This window comes from Camellia sinensis, chromosome 13 (genome assembly GCF_055761805.1).
Source record: "Camellia sinensis isolate YWXY chromosome 13, ASM5576180v1, whole genome shotgun sequence".
In the NCBI taxonomy this organism is placed as follows: Eukaryota; Viridiplantae; Streptophyta; class Magnoliopsida; order Ericales; family Theaceae; genus Camellia; species Camellia sinensis.
The window spans coordinates 99,961,108-99,976,043 of NC_138973.1; the positions used below are offsets into that span (position 1 = coordinate 99,961,108).

A 14,936-nucleotide genomic window follows, 5' to 3' on the forward strand; every position below is an offset into this window, starting at 1 on the left:
GGTCTGCCTTGGGTATTCTCCAATAGTGATTGGAAAATTGATAGATCCGATAGGGGTCACTCAATCTCCCTTGAAGCCTGCCAAGGGGTTTTGTAGGGGTGACAACTTTTCCTTTCCAATCTTGAACTGCTTGAAAGCATTGAGGAAGATGATATCGGATGAATTGCCGTTGTCGGTGAGTACGCGCCTAACTTTATAGTTTGATAAGAGAGCAGAAATAACCAAAGGATCGTCATGAGGGTATCGGACTCTAGTGCAGTCAGCATCCATGGAGGTGATTGGCTCTGACCACTCTTTGGGCTGTTTGTCAGGTCAGTCGACTATCGTCACTTCTTTGTCTGACCCTTGCCTGATCCTTCGGAGCTCGACTCCCAGTGTCAACCAAAATGGTCCACCGCATGCGAGTCCTTCAGTAATGACCTTTATTTCGCCCAATAGGGGAGCAGGTCCTCCTTGAGCCCAGGTCTTAGGTTGGGCTCGATCATCATTCCACATAGGTTGATCAGCTTGCCATGGGGAAGTACATTGGTCATTTTATCTTGGGGGATCAGTTCTATCCCTTTGGTGTGGTTGGGTTATGGTGAACCGATTCAAATGCCCTTGGTGGATCAATTCCTTAACCTAATCCTTAAGATTGATGCACTCCTCGGTGTTATAGCCATGGTCACGGTGAAAGCGACAATATTTGGACTGGTCTCGTTGGATGGAAGGGAACTTTGAAGGTTGGGGCCATTTTAGGTTATAGTCATGTTGGATTTGGTGTAAGACTTGCTCTATGAGTGAGTTAAAATGGGTATATCGCTCGAACCGGCCTGGCAGACCAGAAGGGGTTGGTCGGTCGGAGCATAAGGGTTGATCAGAATATTGTGGAGATCGGTGAGTGTATTGAGAGTGTCTGAGCTCAGGTTATTTTCTTTTTTCTTTGGATTGTGAGGGCTTAGATGTAGAATCCGGGCGAGTTGCCAAAGAATCTTTGGCATTCATGTATTTTTGGGCTTTGCCAAGGAGGATGGCCATGGTGGTCGAATGATTTTTGAAGAGGGAAACGAGGAAATCAGACGGGCCCAAACCGGTCATGAAGGCTATTAAAATGACCTTGTCATCATTCTCCTCAACCTGTAAGGCTTTTGTATTGAAGCGAGTGACAAAACTACGCAGTGACTCCCCTTCCGTTTGTCGAATGTTTAGTAGCTAAGTCGCTGGGTGTCGTTGACGCTGAGCGCCAATGAAATGGCTCAGGGAAGACTCACTCAGCTAGTTAAAAGAAGTGATAGAGTCTGACTTGAACTGACTAAACTAAAGTTGTGCCGACCCCTTTAGCGTGACGAGGAAGGCACGATACATGATCTCATCAAGAAAGGCGTAGAGGATCATGAGCGTTCTATACACCTCCAAGTGGTCGACCGGATCAGTTGTACTGTCGATGGTATCAATCGATTGTATTTTGAACTTGAGAAATAGAGGTTTGTCTCTTATGGAAGTGGAAAAGGAGGAGTTGGCGGTGGAGGAAGGTCAGTTCTGTATGTTCTGCATAACCCTCTGAAGCGAGAGTTTCATGGCTCGTAGTTTTGTATCCTAAATGGAACATTGTCTTATCTTGCATGAAGTGGGAATTGAACACTACTAGCTTCTCTTTCATGGATGGCAGCGTGATATGGGGGATCGTGATTATGGAAGGGCCAAAAACCCTTATGATAGAGCTGCAAACATGGAGGAAGGGGATGCTAGCCCTCCTGAGGGAGATGTTGGCCCTCTTGATTTGACGGTTGAGCTTACAGGGTGAAGGGCGGGAAAAACGGCCCTTGGGACATATGTTGTTAGACGGAATGATGGTTGTGGGCTTTTTCTTGGTTTGGAGGAATGTCTTGTGGTGGTGGAAGAGGAGGAATAGGTAGATCACACTGAAGCAAAGCGTTAATTAAGGTCTCGTTTTGTTCAGCCAAGCAGTTGATGCTGTTACTAAGCTCTATGAAATATGGAGGTGGGTTGCTTGGGTTGGAGGACTCAGCTTGGACGTTGTCGATATTATGTCACGAAGCCATGGATCTTGTCTTAACCATTCACTATGACGTAAAAAGTTGAGTGAGGGTGGAACCATTTTCGAGGACAATGAACACAACTATCAACCAGAGTAAGTTCCCACTGACGGCACCAGCTGATGATGCGGTTTGGTCGATGAGGAATGGGTTGAACTGATCCAAGTATTTCTCAGGTCGATAGAGTGAAGTCCTCCAAGCTAAACTTGCAACAAGTCCACTGGGAGATGGAGGAATTTCTTTCCCGTAGATCCTTCGATGATCAAGTTAGATGAGAACACATACTAGATGATCACTTAGAGAGAGAGAGATAGAGAGTAAGTAGAGAGAAAAGTAGAGAGAGAGAGAGAGAGAGAGAGAAGACTACTTGTTTTTAAATGTACTTCAGAAGCTTCATTATATCCCTTACTTAATCATTTCCCTGTCCATTCAAGCTGTCTCAATAGCCAAAAGTCTATAGTCTACTTGTCGTTGGTCATGGTGGTTCTTTTCCTACCCGGTGTGAGAGGTCTTGTTGCATTTAATGCCATGACAACCTCATTTAATGCCTGATGTGTGGGTTCAGTAACTTTGCAGGATCTTTGTCTGCCACGTGGCTAACTCCCTATCTGACAGATGTCTAAATGCCCCAAGGCCTGGACCAATGTAGGCTCTCAGGTGGGTCTGCTGTTGAGCCTTACCTATTGGGCTGTAGCTAAATAACAATTTGGGCTACCCAAGACAGCCGTGGGTTGGGTCTTCCTAGGCCGTGTGGGCCATGCCCATCATGTATGAAATCATTTTGTAGAAATTCATCTACTTGGAAGCACATCATTTCCTCGCCTTTAGTGAGGCGGCATCACCATATCTTTTCCTGCACAAAAATCCCGAAGGGTGAGCATAAAACCCAGTAGGAAATCCTTAACAAAGTATATACATTTTATACAAGTTTCAAGAGATGAAATGCACATGCCATGCTATGCCCCTTTTTGAAGATAAATCACATTTTCATCTTTTGAAAACGATCATGCTTAATGATGTCATGCAATTTCAATTGTTCAAAACTTAACAATTTATTTCAAGAGCAATAAATATGACTATGGTAATCCCTAGGTCGGTGTCTGCAAGTAGACTATACAAGTACTACCAAATTGTTATTTTTACCGGTATTAACCGGAAGGCTTGACACCTATCCGCCCGGGTTTTCAGTCTTTCACCCTGGACTCTCAGGCCAACTTATTTAATATCATCTACACCACCTATCAGAACTTACCAACGTATTTTCCCCAAAACCATTTCATGAAAACTTGTTTCTCAACATTCTTTTCTCAATGCAAGTTTTCAAATCAACTTTCAAAGTTTAATGTAATCAAATGAATTGCTATGCCAATAACACAAGATGAATATAAATACTTTTATTCCAATTCATCATCCAAGGAATAACACAATTCTCTCTTCTCAAGCATCCTCAACAATTAGTCATTTCAAGACTATTTCAACGTTTTGAACAATAATTTCCAAAATGAACAACAATTCTTATATTCCCTGAAATTCATCATTTATATAAATATAAATAAGAAATTTTCCAAACATCTATTTATTTTGACACAAAAAAAATACAACAATATCATTCATGGATTTTCAATCTCTTTTTAAAAAATTCCCAAATTCTAGGTTTTCTCACCAAAACTATACAACTCAAATACTTTGAAAGAAATTTTTTCAAAATCATCTTTTCTTCAATCAACGAAGATCAAAACCCATAAGATTATTTTAAAAGAACAAGAGACAAATCCACTTTTAAAATCGCTCAACTTCTTGAATCAATAATCAATTTTCAAAGCTATCGAAAGATGATTTCGAAAATCATATAGATCTTGTAAAAATATATATATAACTCTAAGAAAATCCCTACCTCAAGTTTTGAAGAAGAAATGAGATGAAACCCCAAAACTTACGGTGTCGAAACTTGATCTCCACCACACACAATGAAGCCCTAGAGAAGTTACACAACTTTGATGAAGAACTTCAGACTAACTCCCAACGGATCTTAAGAAATCAAGGTTTTGATCCAATTTGGCATAGGGAAATGTAGAGAGAAGAGAGAGAGGAAATGTTTTTAGAGAGAGATATATACAAAAGTGATCTGAAATATCAGATTCATGAACTAATATAACATGGCCCGCTCGAGCGCGGAAAGTCCTGCTCAAGTGTCGAATACACCTTCCTAGTACTTTTGCAGACAGGTCAAACTTCTAGAACCAAACATTCTCCGCTTGAGCGCATAAACGGACGCTCAAACGGACAAGCAACCTCGACCCCGCCAAGGGGTGTTGCCCCCTAGACCCCCGCGAGCTGACCGGGCAGCTCGATCTCCGACATACTCAGCGAAGTGGCAAAACTGGGATCGCTACAATATGTATATTCTTATCAGTAGCTTATGACTCAATTTAGCTATTGATCATGACCCTGTTATGTTTGGCGCCTGCTTATAATTTATTTATTTAGGAAATTTGTGTTATACTGTTTGTTGCAATTAATTTTTTTTTTTTTTTTTTTTTTTTTTTGCTTCTTGTAGTTTTTGAGAGAAAATAACTTAAATAAGTTGAAAAAACGAATAATTTTGTAGCTGTATATCTTTAACTTTTATTTTCTAATTATAAATTTTCAATTTTTTCTTTCTTTTAAAAAAAAGGCTTCACAAAAGAGGGCCAGTGTCCAATAATTTATGCATCAGACATCAGTTGCTAGTCACTATGTTGGCACTATTAATAGTTTTGTAATTATATATATAGGCATATACCTCAGCACCTCACTAGTTAATTTTTTAGTGCTTAAAGTTTTATATTTAAATGGTTTTTTCTAGTGGTTTGGTTTTTCTATTTCAATTTTAATTTTCACTTTTGTTAACTATTGGTTCCCATCACATAACAAATCTGGTCAAGTATTCTTTTTGTTCTTTATTATTTTTTTGGTCGAAGATCCAACATTGGCTCAATCACTCAAAGACCAAGCTTTAAAAATTATCTTCAAATCGCATTACCATAATCAATTTTATTCTCAATTCTCGCTATATACACAAAATAGCTTGAAATCTAATTTTAATGCTTGTTTTAACCATAGAAATCAAGCTTTTAGGCCATGTTTGTTTGGGCGGACTGGATTAGCATTCCCATGACTAATAGTCCTAAGATTACGAATCCGTTGGATTATGTATCCTATCTTAACTAATAGTCAAGTTTAAAATAATGAATCCATTGTTTAACCAAACATCAGATTAATAATTTTATTGAGCTATTAGTCCAATCCCAAGCTCATCTCCATCCAAACAAACATGGCCTTAGAGTATAAACCACCGATAATAGCTACATCAGCACTTCTTTATGCTTCTCAAGAGTTGTTTCCTCTGCAATTTCCCTGTTTCAGAGCTACGATTGCTTCTTGTGAATATGTAAATGAAGTAAGAAGCATATACACACATACACATACATATATATTTATTTTTATTTATCTTTGATGTGATTGCAAATTGAGTATTGATTTTGTAGGAGAAGCTGTGGAATTGCTTGATTGTAATGGAGGAGATGATGACGGATGGTTGATTTGGGGGTGAGGATAGGGGTAGGAGTGGGGATGGGGGTTACTAGGCTGCTGTTGATTAGTTATTTAGAGTGCTTTAGGTCTGTTTGGTCTAGTTTCATCTGATTTTGAATTTTTTTTAACCCTTGAAGATGGTGTTGAGGTTGACAGATATCACCTCCCTCTCTACCCTCTCTCTATATATATCTGTTTTATATTTGAGTATTGGTGGTGGAAAATTTCAACAGATAGAAAAATAAGTTTGTGAATTTCAACAGTATCTCTTAGATTTCTCTAAGTATGTATTTCATGTTGTTTGGTTCCTAGGAAAGAAAATTCTAGAGGTGAGGTGTGTTTGGTTTTGCTATTTTGAACAGATAGTGGCTTTGCTGTATTTCAGTAACAAAGTTTTAAACAAATAATAATATTTCGACAAATGGATTTGAACAGATAAGGAGAAAAAATTGAATAGATAGGGAAACATTTTGAACAGATAGAAAAAAAAATTGAACAGATAGTCAACAAATGTCAACAAATAAAAAAAAGTCAACACATAAATTAAGGGGTAAAATTAGAAACAAAATGTCCTAAAAAACTAACAAAAAGATACTCACCAAATTATTTCACAAAGGATGGACCTTTCACTAATTTTTGAATGCAGACTAAAATACTGGATGAACCACTCCACCACTTGAGGGCAACAAATGACCGCTCAAGCGGTCAAACAACTTTAGTCATTATAGTCAGCGAAGTGACAAACAAAAAATACTGAATGTTAGCACAAATTCCTCTACACGGGCACAACTTGGGTTAGATTGGTATATAAGCACTCATAGCTTCATTGAAACAAAAAGGCAAATAAAATTATAAATGAAAGAAGTTTCATCAAATGGGATTGCCAATTACAAAAACCTAACAATCTCTAAAATAAATCTTAAATTTTTTATTTTGTCAATTTAAATTCTAATTTTTTGATTTGCTTTCAATTTAAATCATTTGCATATGTTCATTCAATAAAAGTGATGGAAAAATAATATTTTAGTCATTATACTCAATATAGGTATATTGAAAATGTCTTAAATATTATTTTTCATTGAGTTTAATAACTAAAAATGTCATTTTTAATCACTTTTACTTATCAAAAAATATGCAAATAATTTAGATGGACAAAAATTACAATATTAAGGTTTAAATTGACAAAATTAAAATTCAATATTTATTTTGTTGTAAGACTCCAATTCTGAAATTCTTTTATAATTTCTTCAAAAATTTGTAGGTATTAATAGAGGTCGTATGTGTACTCTTGGGAGATAAGAGTTCTGATTTCTTTGTGGAGATGTTATCCACTTGCTAGTTTCAAGCATCTTTAAAAAAAAAAAAAACAAAATAAAATAAAATTAAGAAAAAAAAAACACAACTCTCATCTCTTATTTGATGCGTGTGTATGCCTTCCTTTCACAAGAAAAATAAGTGTATTTTTTTTTTTAATCGATTATTTGGGTTAACCTACGTGTACTTCGGCTAATTCGGGCCCTGAAGTTCTATTACGCTGTGTTTGGTTAGGGGATTTGGAAAGGAAAAGGGAAAAGCTAGGTGAAATATGAATAAAATATACTTACATTTCACCTAATTTCACATACCTTTTTCCTCAACCAAACACAGCATTAATGAAGCAAAAGATACCACCCAAGTTACGGTTGATGGTGATTGGCCACATAGCTTGCTAAATCTAACTATTTCTCATCAACTACCATGTTAAATAGTTGCTTATGTAAGGTGTAAATGAGTCGAATAATAGATTATTTAAATTTGATTACAAACTTGACAAATTTATATTTCTTCAAGTCAATCTTAAATGAGTTTTGATCGAATTAATAATGAATCATACTTTAAAAGTTTGATTTTTATAGCATGTAAGCTTAGATTCAGTAGTAGATTGATCAATCTTTAGAAGGAAAAAAAAAAAAAAAACACTTAACGAAACTTTAAAATGAGTTTGAGTTTAGCTTATTTATCTGGTGAGTTGATCTTGAAATAGTTTTTCACAAGCCTAGAATGAGCAATTTCATTTGTTTTACAAGGGCGATCCTGCCATATTGCTGCTCTGCTCGAGGAAGGAATAAACCGGCGAAGGGCACCAGACGAAGTGATTTCTTAAGGTAGTAATTGCGAATGCTTATGCAATAGTCAATAATGAAAAGAGTAACTAAACAATGGACAACAAACTACCATCCTCTCCTTCAAAAATGCTCCCCTGCCTAAAATCATTAGAGAAGTCAGAACTGTTACTCCCAACATTACCCCCTCCAAATCCTGATTGATGGCTGCATTTGAGCAAGATTTGTAAAACCTCCTTCATGCTAGGCCTATTTGTCGGAAGTGGGCCAGTGCAAAAGATCCCAAGCTTGAAAACACAAGTCATTACATTCAAATAATGAGGTTCTGTAATCTTCTCATCCAGGGCATCAACTAAGTGGTTTCCTTTTCGATTGTAATATTGAAATGCCCAATCGGCGAGGCACCTATCTTCATTTTCATCGTTGGCTTTCCTACCAGTAACTAGTTCTAGAAGGACAACACCGAAGCTATAGACATCAATCTTTTCATTCACTCTGCTTGTCCCAGCATACTCTGAAAGTCATATATAATTTAAAATATGAATGCCAAAACAATTAATGCAAAATAAATTTTAGGATTCTTTTAGTCATAGCTTATAAGTTGACTTATTTTTTTGTCTTATATTTTTTTGTTTTAGTGAACTTTTTACAACTTTGAGGTAATTTTTTTCGTTTTTAGATTTTACATCAATCTAGACTAGACAAAGCTACAAAATTTTAAATTAAAAAAAAAAATCAAAGACAAAAATAAGTAAACCTTTTAGGAGTTTTTCGAAAAAAATTAACTTATTTTCATCTATAGTAGATTGTTTCAAAATTTTGCCACATTTTCTTAATTTTTAACTCAGCTCCCAATTAACTTTTACTGTGATGTGGAACCAAGATTTAAATTTTTGGAAACATTACAAAAAAATATAAATAAATAAATCAGAGTTTGACTTTTGTAACAAAATAAACCGAGTTTTTAAATTTATAAATTTAGACTATAATCTTTTGATTGTTTGAATCTAAATCATTTGCCGATTTTTTGTTAAGGTAAATTGATGAAGAAAAAAATAAGTATTTTACTCATTAAATTCAATGAAAGAAATATATTTTAGATATTTATGTACATTTACATTGAGTTTAATGTCTAAAATATTATTTTTCTATAAGTTTTGCTTAACGGAAATAGGTTGATAGTTTACATTTAAAAAATAAATCAAAAGATTATTGTTTAAATTGACAAAATTAAAAACTCATGGCATATTTTGTTAAAAAGGTCAAACTTTTTCAATTTCTTTTTACAAGATATAACATATTTTCGTCTTTGATAAACCAATTTCAAAACAACTTTTACATTAAATTTTTTTTTTAACTTGGCCCCCACCAAATCCAACTGCAATTTGCAGCTAAGTGATTTAATTTTTAGTTATTTGAACAAAGTTATTAATGATAAAAATAAACCATTTTAAAAATGAATTAAAAAATGTAAAAAAAAAAAAACAAAAAAAAAAACATTTAACTTTATTTTTATTTTTTTAAAATAATCCATTAAAGACAAAAATAAGTTAAAAATAAATCAATTTATATGTTAATTACCTGGAGCAATGTACCCAAAAGAGCCAACCACAGTTGACATCGTATTAGGCCCTCCATGCTTTGCCAATATCTTGACTAGGCCGAAATCTGCAACTTTTGCATTGAACTGAGAATCCAACAGAATATTGCTCGATTTCACATCTCGATGAATTACTGAAGGTTTGCAGTCATGGTGCATGTAGCATAGCCCTCGGGCAGCTCCCACAGCAATTTTCAACCGCTTAGGCCAATCCAAGACAGCACCGTGGTCTGAATCCGATATTCTTTACCTCTTTTTTCCATGGAGCCAACTATCCAAGCTATGGTTTCCCAAGTACTCATAAACAAGAAGTTTTGTAGTCTCACTAAAAATGCAACTCAACAATTTCACTATGTTGGAATGGCGAATCGTGCCCAATATCTCAACTTCTGCTAGGAATTGCTTCTTGACATTTTGATCCAACTTCTTGATATTCTGAATCCTCTTAACTGCTACAATTTCACTTGAACAGTTCAACTCAACACGATATACTTTGCCCGACCCACCACTTCCGATCACATTATTTTCAGTCAAATTTGACAAAATGTCTGACTCTTTGAAACGCAAATTCAATTTGTGATAGTAAGTGAGCTCCCACTTGGAAACTGATTTGTGTTCATTTTTCCAGCAAGTTTTAATTAGAAAGAATGTGAGTAGTGTAGCTGATGCAAGTAAGACTGTTGCTATAACTATGATTATAGCGAGAAGCCTGGAGGATATTTTGCTCGAGTTTTCAAATCTAGAAGAGCAGATCTCAAGGCCGAGTGATGGATTGCTTCCACAAAAGAGCAGATCTCAAGGCCGAGTGATGGATTGCTTCCACAAAGACCGGTGTTGTTCAAGAAGCTGGCATTGAAAAGGGTATTTTCAAACTCAGCTGGGATTTTTCCAGTGAGACAGTTGGAAGACAAATTGAGGGAAGTTAGCTTTAAATGGCCAATCTGAGTTGGAATTTGACCTGAGAACTCATTCCTTGACAAGTCCAAAACAGTGAGGCTTGGTAAAGAACCAAGTTTGGCAGAAATTGACCCCGAGAGTTGGTTTCGACTGAGATTCAGAGTGGTAAGCGACTTCCATGAGACAATATCTGATGGAAGATGACCGGAAAATAGATTCCCATCGAGCAGGAGAGTTGTCAATTGAGAAAGTGTTGTCAATTCTTGGGGAATTGTAATTATTTAAGCAAGTGTCTTGCTCGATTACAAAACACGAAAAGATAAGCACGTGTTAATTTCTTCTAATTTCTTGGGCCACCGCGGAACCACAATGCCAATGAGAGAATGAGCGAGTGCTGTGCAGCTCGCAGCATTTGGAGCCTGAGCTCGGCTTCCCTTATTATTTGGTCTTTTGGTAGGTATCGCCAAAAGGCGAAGAGGAGCCTCCGGCGTTCGCGGAGCTGGTTCTCGACGCGTTCGATTTCTTCTCCAAGTTGAGCAAGCCTTTGTGCCATAGCCATAGACATAGCTCAGCAACCTCCAAAAATTCTTAGGAATTTTTTGCTAATAACTTTAACTCATGTAGAAAGAGAAGCACGGTCGGCCGTTACGCGAGAAATAATAAAGGCCCGAATTTTGGAACTTTATGACAAAACGAAAATTATAATTATGGCAAGGAACAGAACGAGGATGGCGGCTTCCACTATCATGCGGGTCCCCCAAAGGGGAAAATCTATAGTACATTTTGTATAAAAAATGTAAAGTACATACATAATCAATGGTTAGGATTGAGCCACATCATTAAAAGTGACCTGCTAAACAGGTCACTTTTTATAGTTATGAGCTAAAATCATATTTCTTCATAACTATAATCAAATTGATCATAACTTAGCTATAACTACATCTCATAACCAAAACCATTTTGTTCATAACTAATATCACATATTTCATAACCACATCTCATAACCAACACCATTTTGTTCATAACTAATATCACATATTTCATAATCATAATCACATATCTCATAACCAACACCACTTTGATCATAACAAATATCACATATCTCATAACAATTGATCACATACCTCATAACCACATCTCATAACCAATCCCTTTGAGTCATAACCAACATCACATATCTCATAACCACTAGTTACGTATCTCGTAACCAACACCTTTTTGTCATAACCAATATCACATATTTCATAACCACTAATCACATATCTTATAATTAACACCTTTTTGCTCATAACCCCATCACTTTGATCATAACCAACATCACATATCTCATAACTACTAATCACATATCTAATAACCAACATCACATATCTCACAATCACTAGTCACATAACCAATATCTCATAACTCATAACCATTAATACATATAGCATAACCACACCCTCTGACACCACTTTGCTCATAACCATTAACACATATAGCATAACCAAATACCCTTTGACACCACTTTACTCATAACCATTACCCACATATCTCATAACTACTAACACATATAGCATAACCAAATACCCTTTGACACCACTTTGCTCATAACCATTACTCACATATCTCATAACCACTCATAATTATTACCCACATATCTCATAACCACTAACACATGTAGCATAACCAAATACCCTTTGACACCACTTTGCTCATAACCATTACCCACATATCTCATAACCACTCATAACCATTACCCACATATCACATAACCACTTACAAATATAGTATAACCAAACACCCTTTGACACCACTTTACTCATAACCATTACCCACGTATCTCATAACCACTCATAACCATTACCCACATATCTCATAACCACTAACACATATAGCATAACCAAACACCCTTTGACACCACTTTGCTCATAACCATTACCCACATATCTCATAACCACTCATAACCATTATCCACATATCTGATAACCACTAACACATATGCCATAAACAAACATCTTTTGACACTACTTTACTCATAACAATTACCCACATATCTCATAACCACTAACGCATATAGCATAACCAAACACCTTTTGACACTACTTTGCTCATAACCATTACCCACATATCTCATAACCACTCATAACCATTACCCACATATCTCATAACCACTAACACATATAGCATAACCAAACACCTTTTGACACCACTTTGCTCATAATTATTACCCACATATCTCATAACCACTAACACATATAGCATAACCAAATATCCTTTGACACCACTTTGCTCGTAACCATTAGCCACATATCTCATAACCACTAACACATATAGCATAACCAAACACCCTTTGACACCACTTTGTTCATAACCATTACCCACATATCTCATAACCACTAACACATATGGCATAACCAAACACCTTTTGACACCACCTTGCTCAAAACTATTACTCACATATCTCATAACCACTAACACATATAGCATAACCAAACACCCTTTGACACCACTTTGCTTATAACCATTACCCACATATCTCATAACCACTAACACATATAGCATAACCAAACATCCTTTGACACCACTTTGCTCATAACCATTACCCACATATCTCATAACCACTAACACATATAGCATAACCAAACACTCTTTGACACCACTTTGCTCATAACCATTACTCACATATCTCATAACCACAAATACATATAGCATAACCAAACACTCTTTGATACCACTTTGCTCATAACCATTACTCACATATCTCATAACTACTAACACATATAGCATAACCAAACACCCTTTGGCACCACTTTGCTCATAACCATTACCCACATATCTTATAACCACTAACACATATAGCATAACCAAGCACCCTTTGACACCACTTTGCTCATAACCATTACTCACATATCTCATAACCACTCATAACTATTACCCACATATCTCATAACCACTAACACATATAGTATAACCATTACCCACATATCTCATAACCACTCATAACCATTACCGACATATCTCATAACCACTAACACATATAGTATAACCAAACACCCTTTGTCACCACTTTACTCATAACCATTACCCACATATCTCATAACCACTCATAGCATTACCCACATATCTCATAACCACTAACACATATAGCATAACCAAACACCCTTTGACACCACTTTGCTCATAACCATTACTCGCATATCTCATAACCACTAACACATATAGCATAACCAAACACCCTTTGACACCACTTTACTCATAACCATTACTCACATATCTCATAACCACTAATACATATAGTATAACCAAACACCCTTTTGACACCACTTTGCTCATAACCATTACTCACATATCTCATAAACCACCTTTGACATCACTTTGCTCATAACCATTACTCACATATCTCATAAACCACTAACACATATAGCATAACCAAACACCCTTTGACACCACTGTGCTCATAACTATTACCCATATATCTTATAACCACTAACACATATAGCATAACCAAACACCCTTTGCCACCACTTTGCTCATAACCATTACCCACATATCTCATAACCAACATCACATATATCATAACTACTAATCACATATCTCATAACCAAACACTCTTTGACTTATAACTATACCACTCTGCTCATAACCAAAATCACATATCTCATAATCACTAATCATATATCTCATTTCCTTTACCCGCGTATGTTATAACCACATCTCATAACCAACACCCATTGTTTCATAATCAATATCTCATTTATCATAACCACTAATCATATATCCCATAACCACTACCCACGTATAGGGGTGTAAATTTGGCCCACGAGCTCGCGGCACACCCTAAGTCCGCTCGCGCCCTGGGTAGGCAGAACTAGGCTCGAGCCTAAACCCAACCTAAGATTTGTGTTCTAGAGCCCGGCCCGACCTTGGTGTTATGGAGTGTGACCCATCCCGTGAGCTCGCCCCGAAATTTTCTTCTCCATCTGGCTCAACTCGACCCCAATGGCTCCCTGCCTCTCTTGTCAGTGCAATGGTCAAAAATTTAAATCAAAACAATTTGAAAGAGTCATATAACCGTTAATTCCACCAACAATCAATTTTTATTTTATTTTATTTTTTTATATATATAAATTAACTCCTCCCTCCCAAGTCTTATAAATACCACCCCTCTCACATCACTACAAGAAAAGTGGGCTTAAAAGACGAAACTTTTTGCGACGGCACAGCTTGCCGTCGCAAAAAATGTGATCTTTTGAGACGGCATAACTTGCCGTCGCTAAAAAATGTGACTTTTTGAGACGGCACAGCTTGCCGTTGCAAAAAATGTGACCTTTTGAGACGGCACAACTTATCTTCGCAAAAAAATGTGACTTTTTGAGACGGCACAGCTTGTTGTCGCAAAAAATGTGACCTTTTGAGATGGCAGAACTTGCCGTCGCAAAAAAAATGTGACTTTTTGAGACGGCACAACTTGCTGTCGCAAAAAAATGTGACATTTTGAGACGGCACAACTTGCCGTTGCAAAAAATAGAGTTTTTGTGACGGTACCAGCTGCAACCGCAAAAAAAAAAAAAAAGAATAGTTTTTTGCAACCGTAATAGGTACCGTTGCACAAAAAATAAATATATATATATATATATATATTGTGGCTTTGACACGGCTTCATATATATATAGTCACAAAATGGTTTAAATAAATGCAACGTTATTTTTCTGTCACCAAAAAAAAAAAAAAAAAAAAAAAAAGACGTAG

General features: G+C 36.2%; 1 protein-coding gene across 1 annotated transcript; it reads right to left on the bottom strand.

Moving 5' to 3' along the window:
* Positions 1-7,531: 7,531 nt before the first annotated feature.
* Positions 7,532-9,515, bottom strand: LOC145806339 (receptor-like protein kinase 5). Its single transcript, XM_082902978.1, has 2 exons — positions 9,293-9,515; positions 7,532-8,225 (listed from the first exon to the last, which is right to left on the bottom strand). Exons 1-2 carry the CDS (start codon positions 9,468-9,470, stop codon positions 7,801-7,803), a joined length of 603 nt encoding a protein of 200 aa, XP_082759104.1. The 5' UTR covers positions 9,471-9,515; the 3' UTR covers positions 7,532-7,800.
* Between the last annotated feature and the right edge of the window lie 5,421 nt (positions 9,516-14,936).

Bases quoted from the DNA above. Each gene is read 5' to 3' on its own strand.
- LOC145806339 (XM_082902978.1), bottom strand. From the start codon at position 9,470: ATGCACCATGACTGCAAACCTTCAGTAATTCATCGAGATGTGAAATCG. The intron at 8,226-9,292 runs GTAATTAACATA...TATGACTTTCAG, and splicing joins TTTTGGGTACATTGCTCCAG to AGTATGCTGGGACAAGCAGA.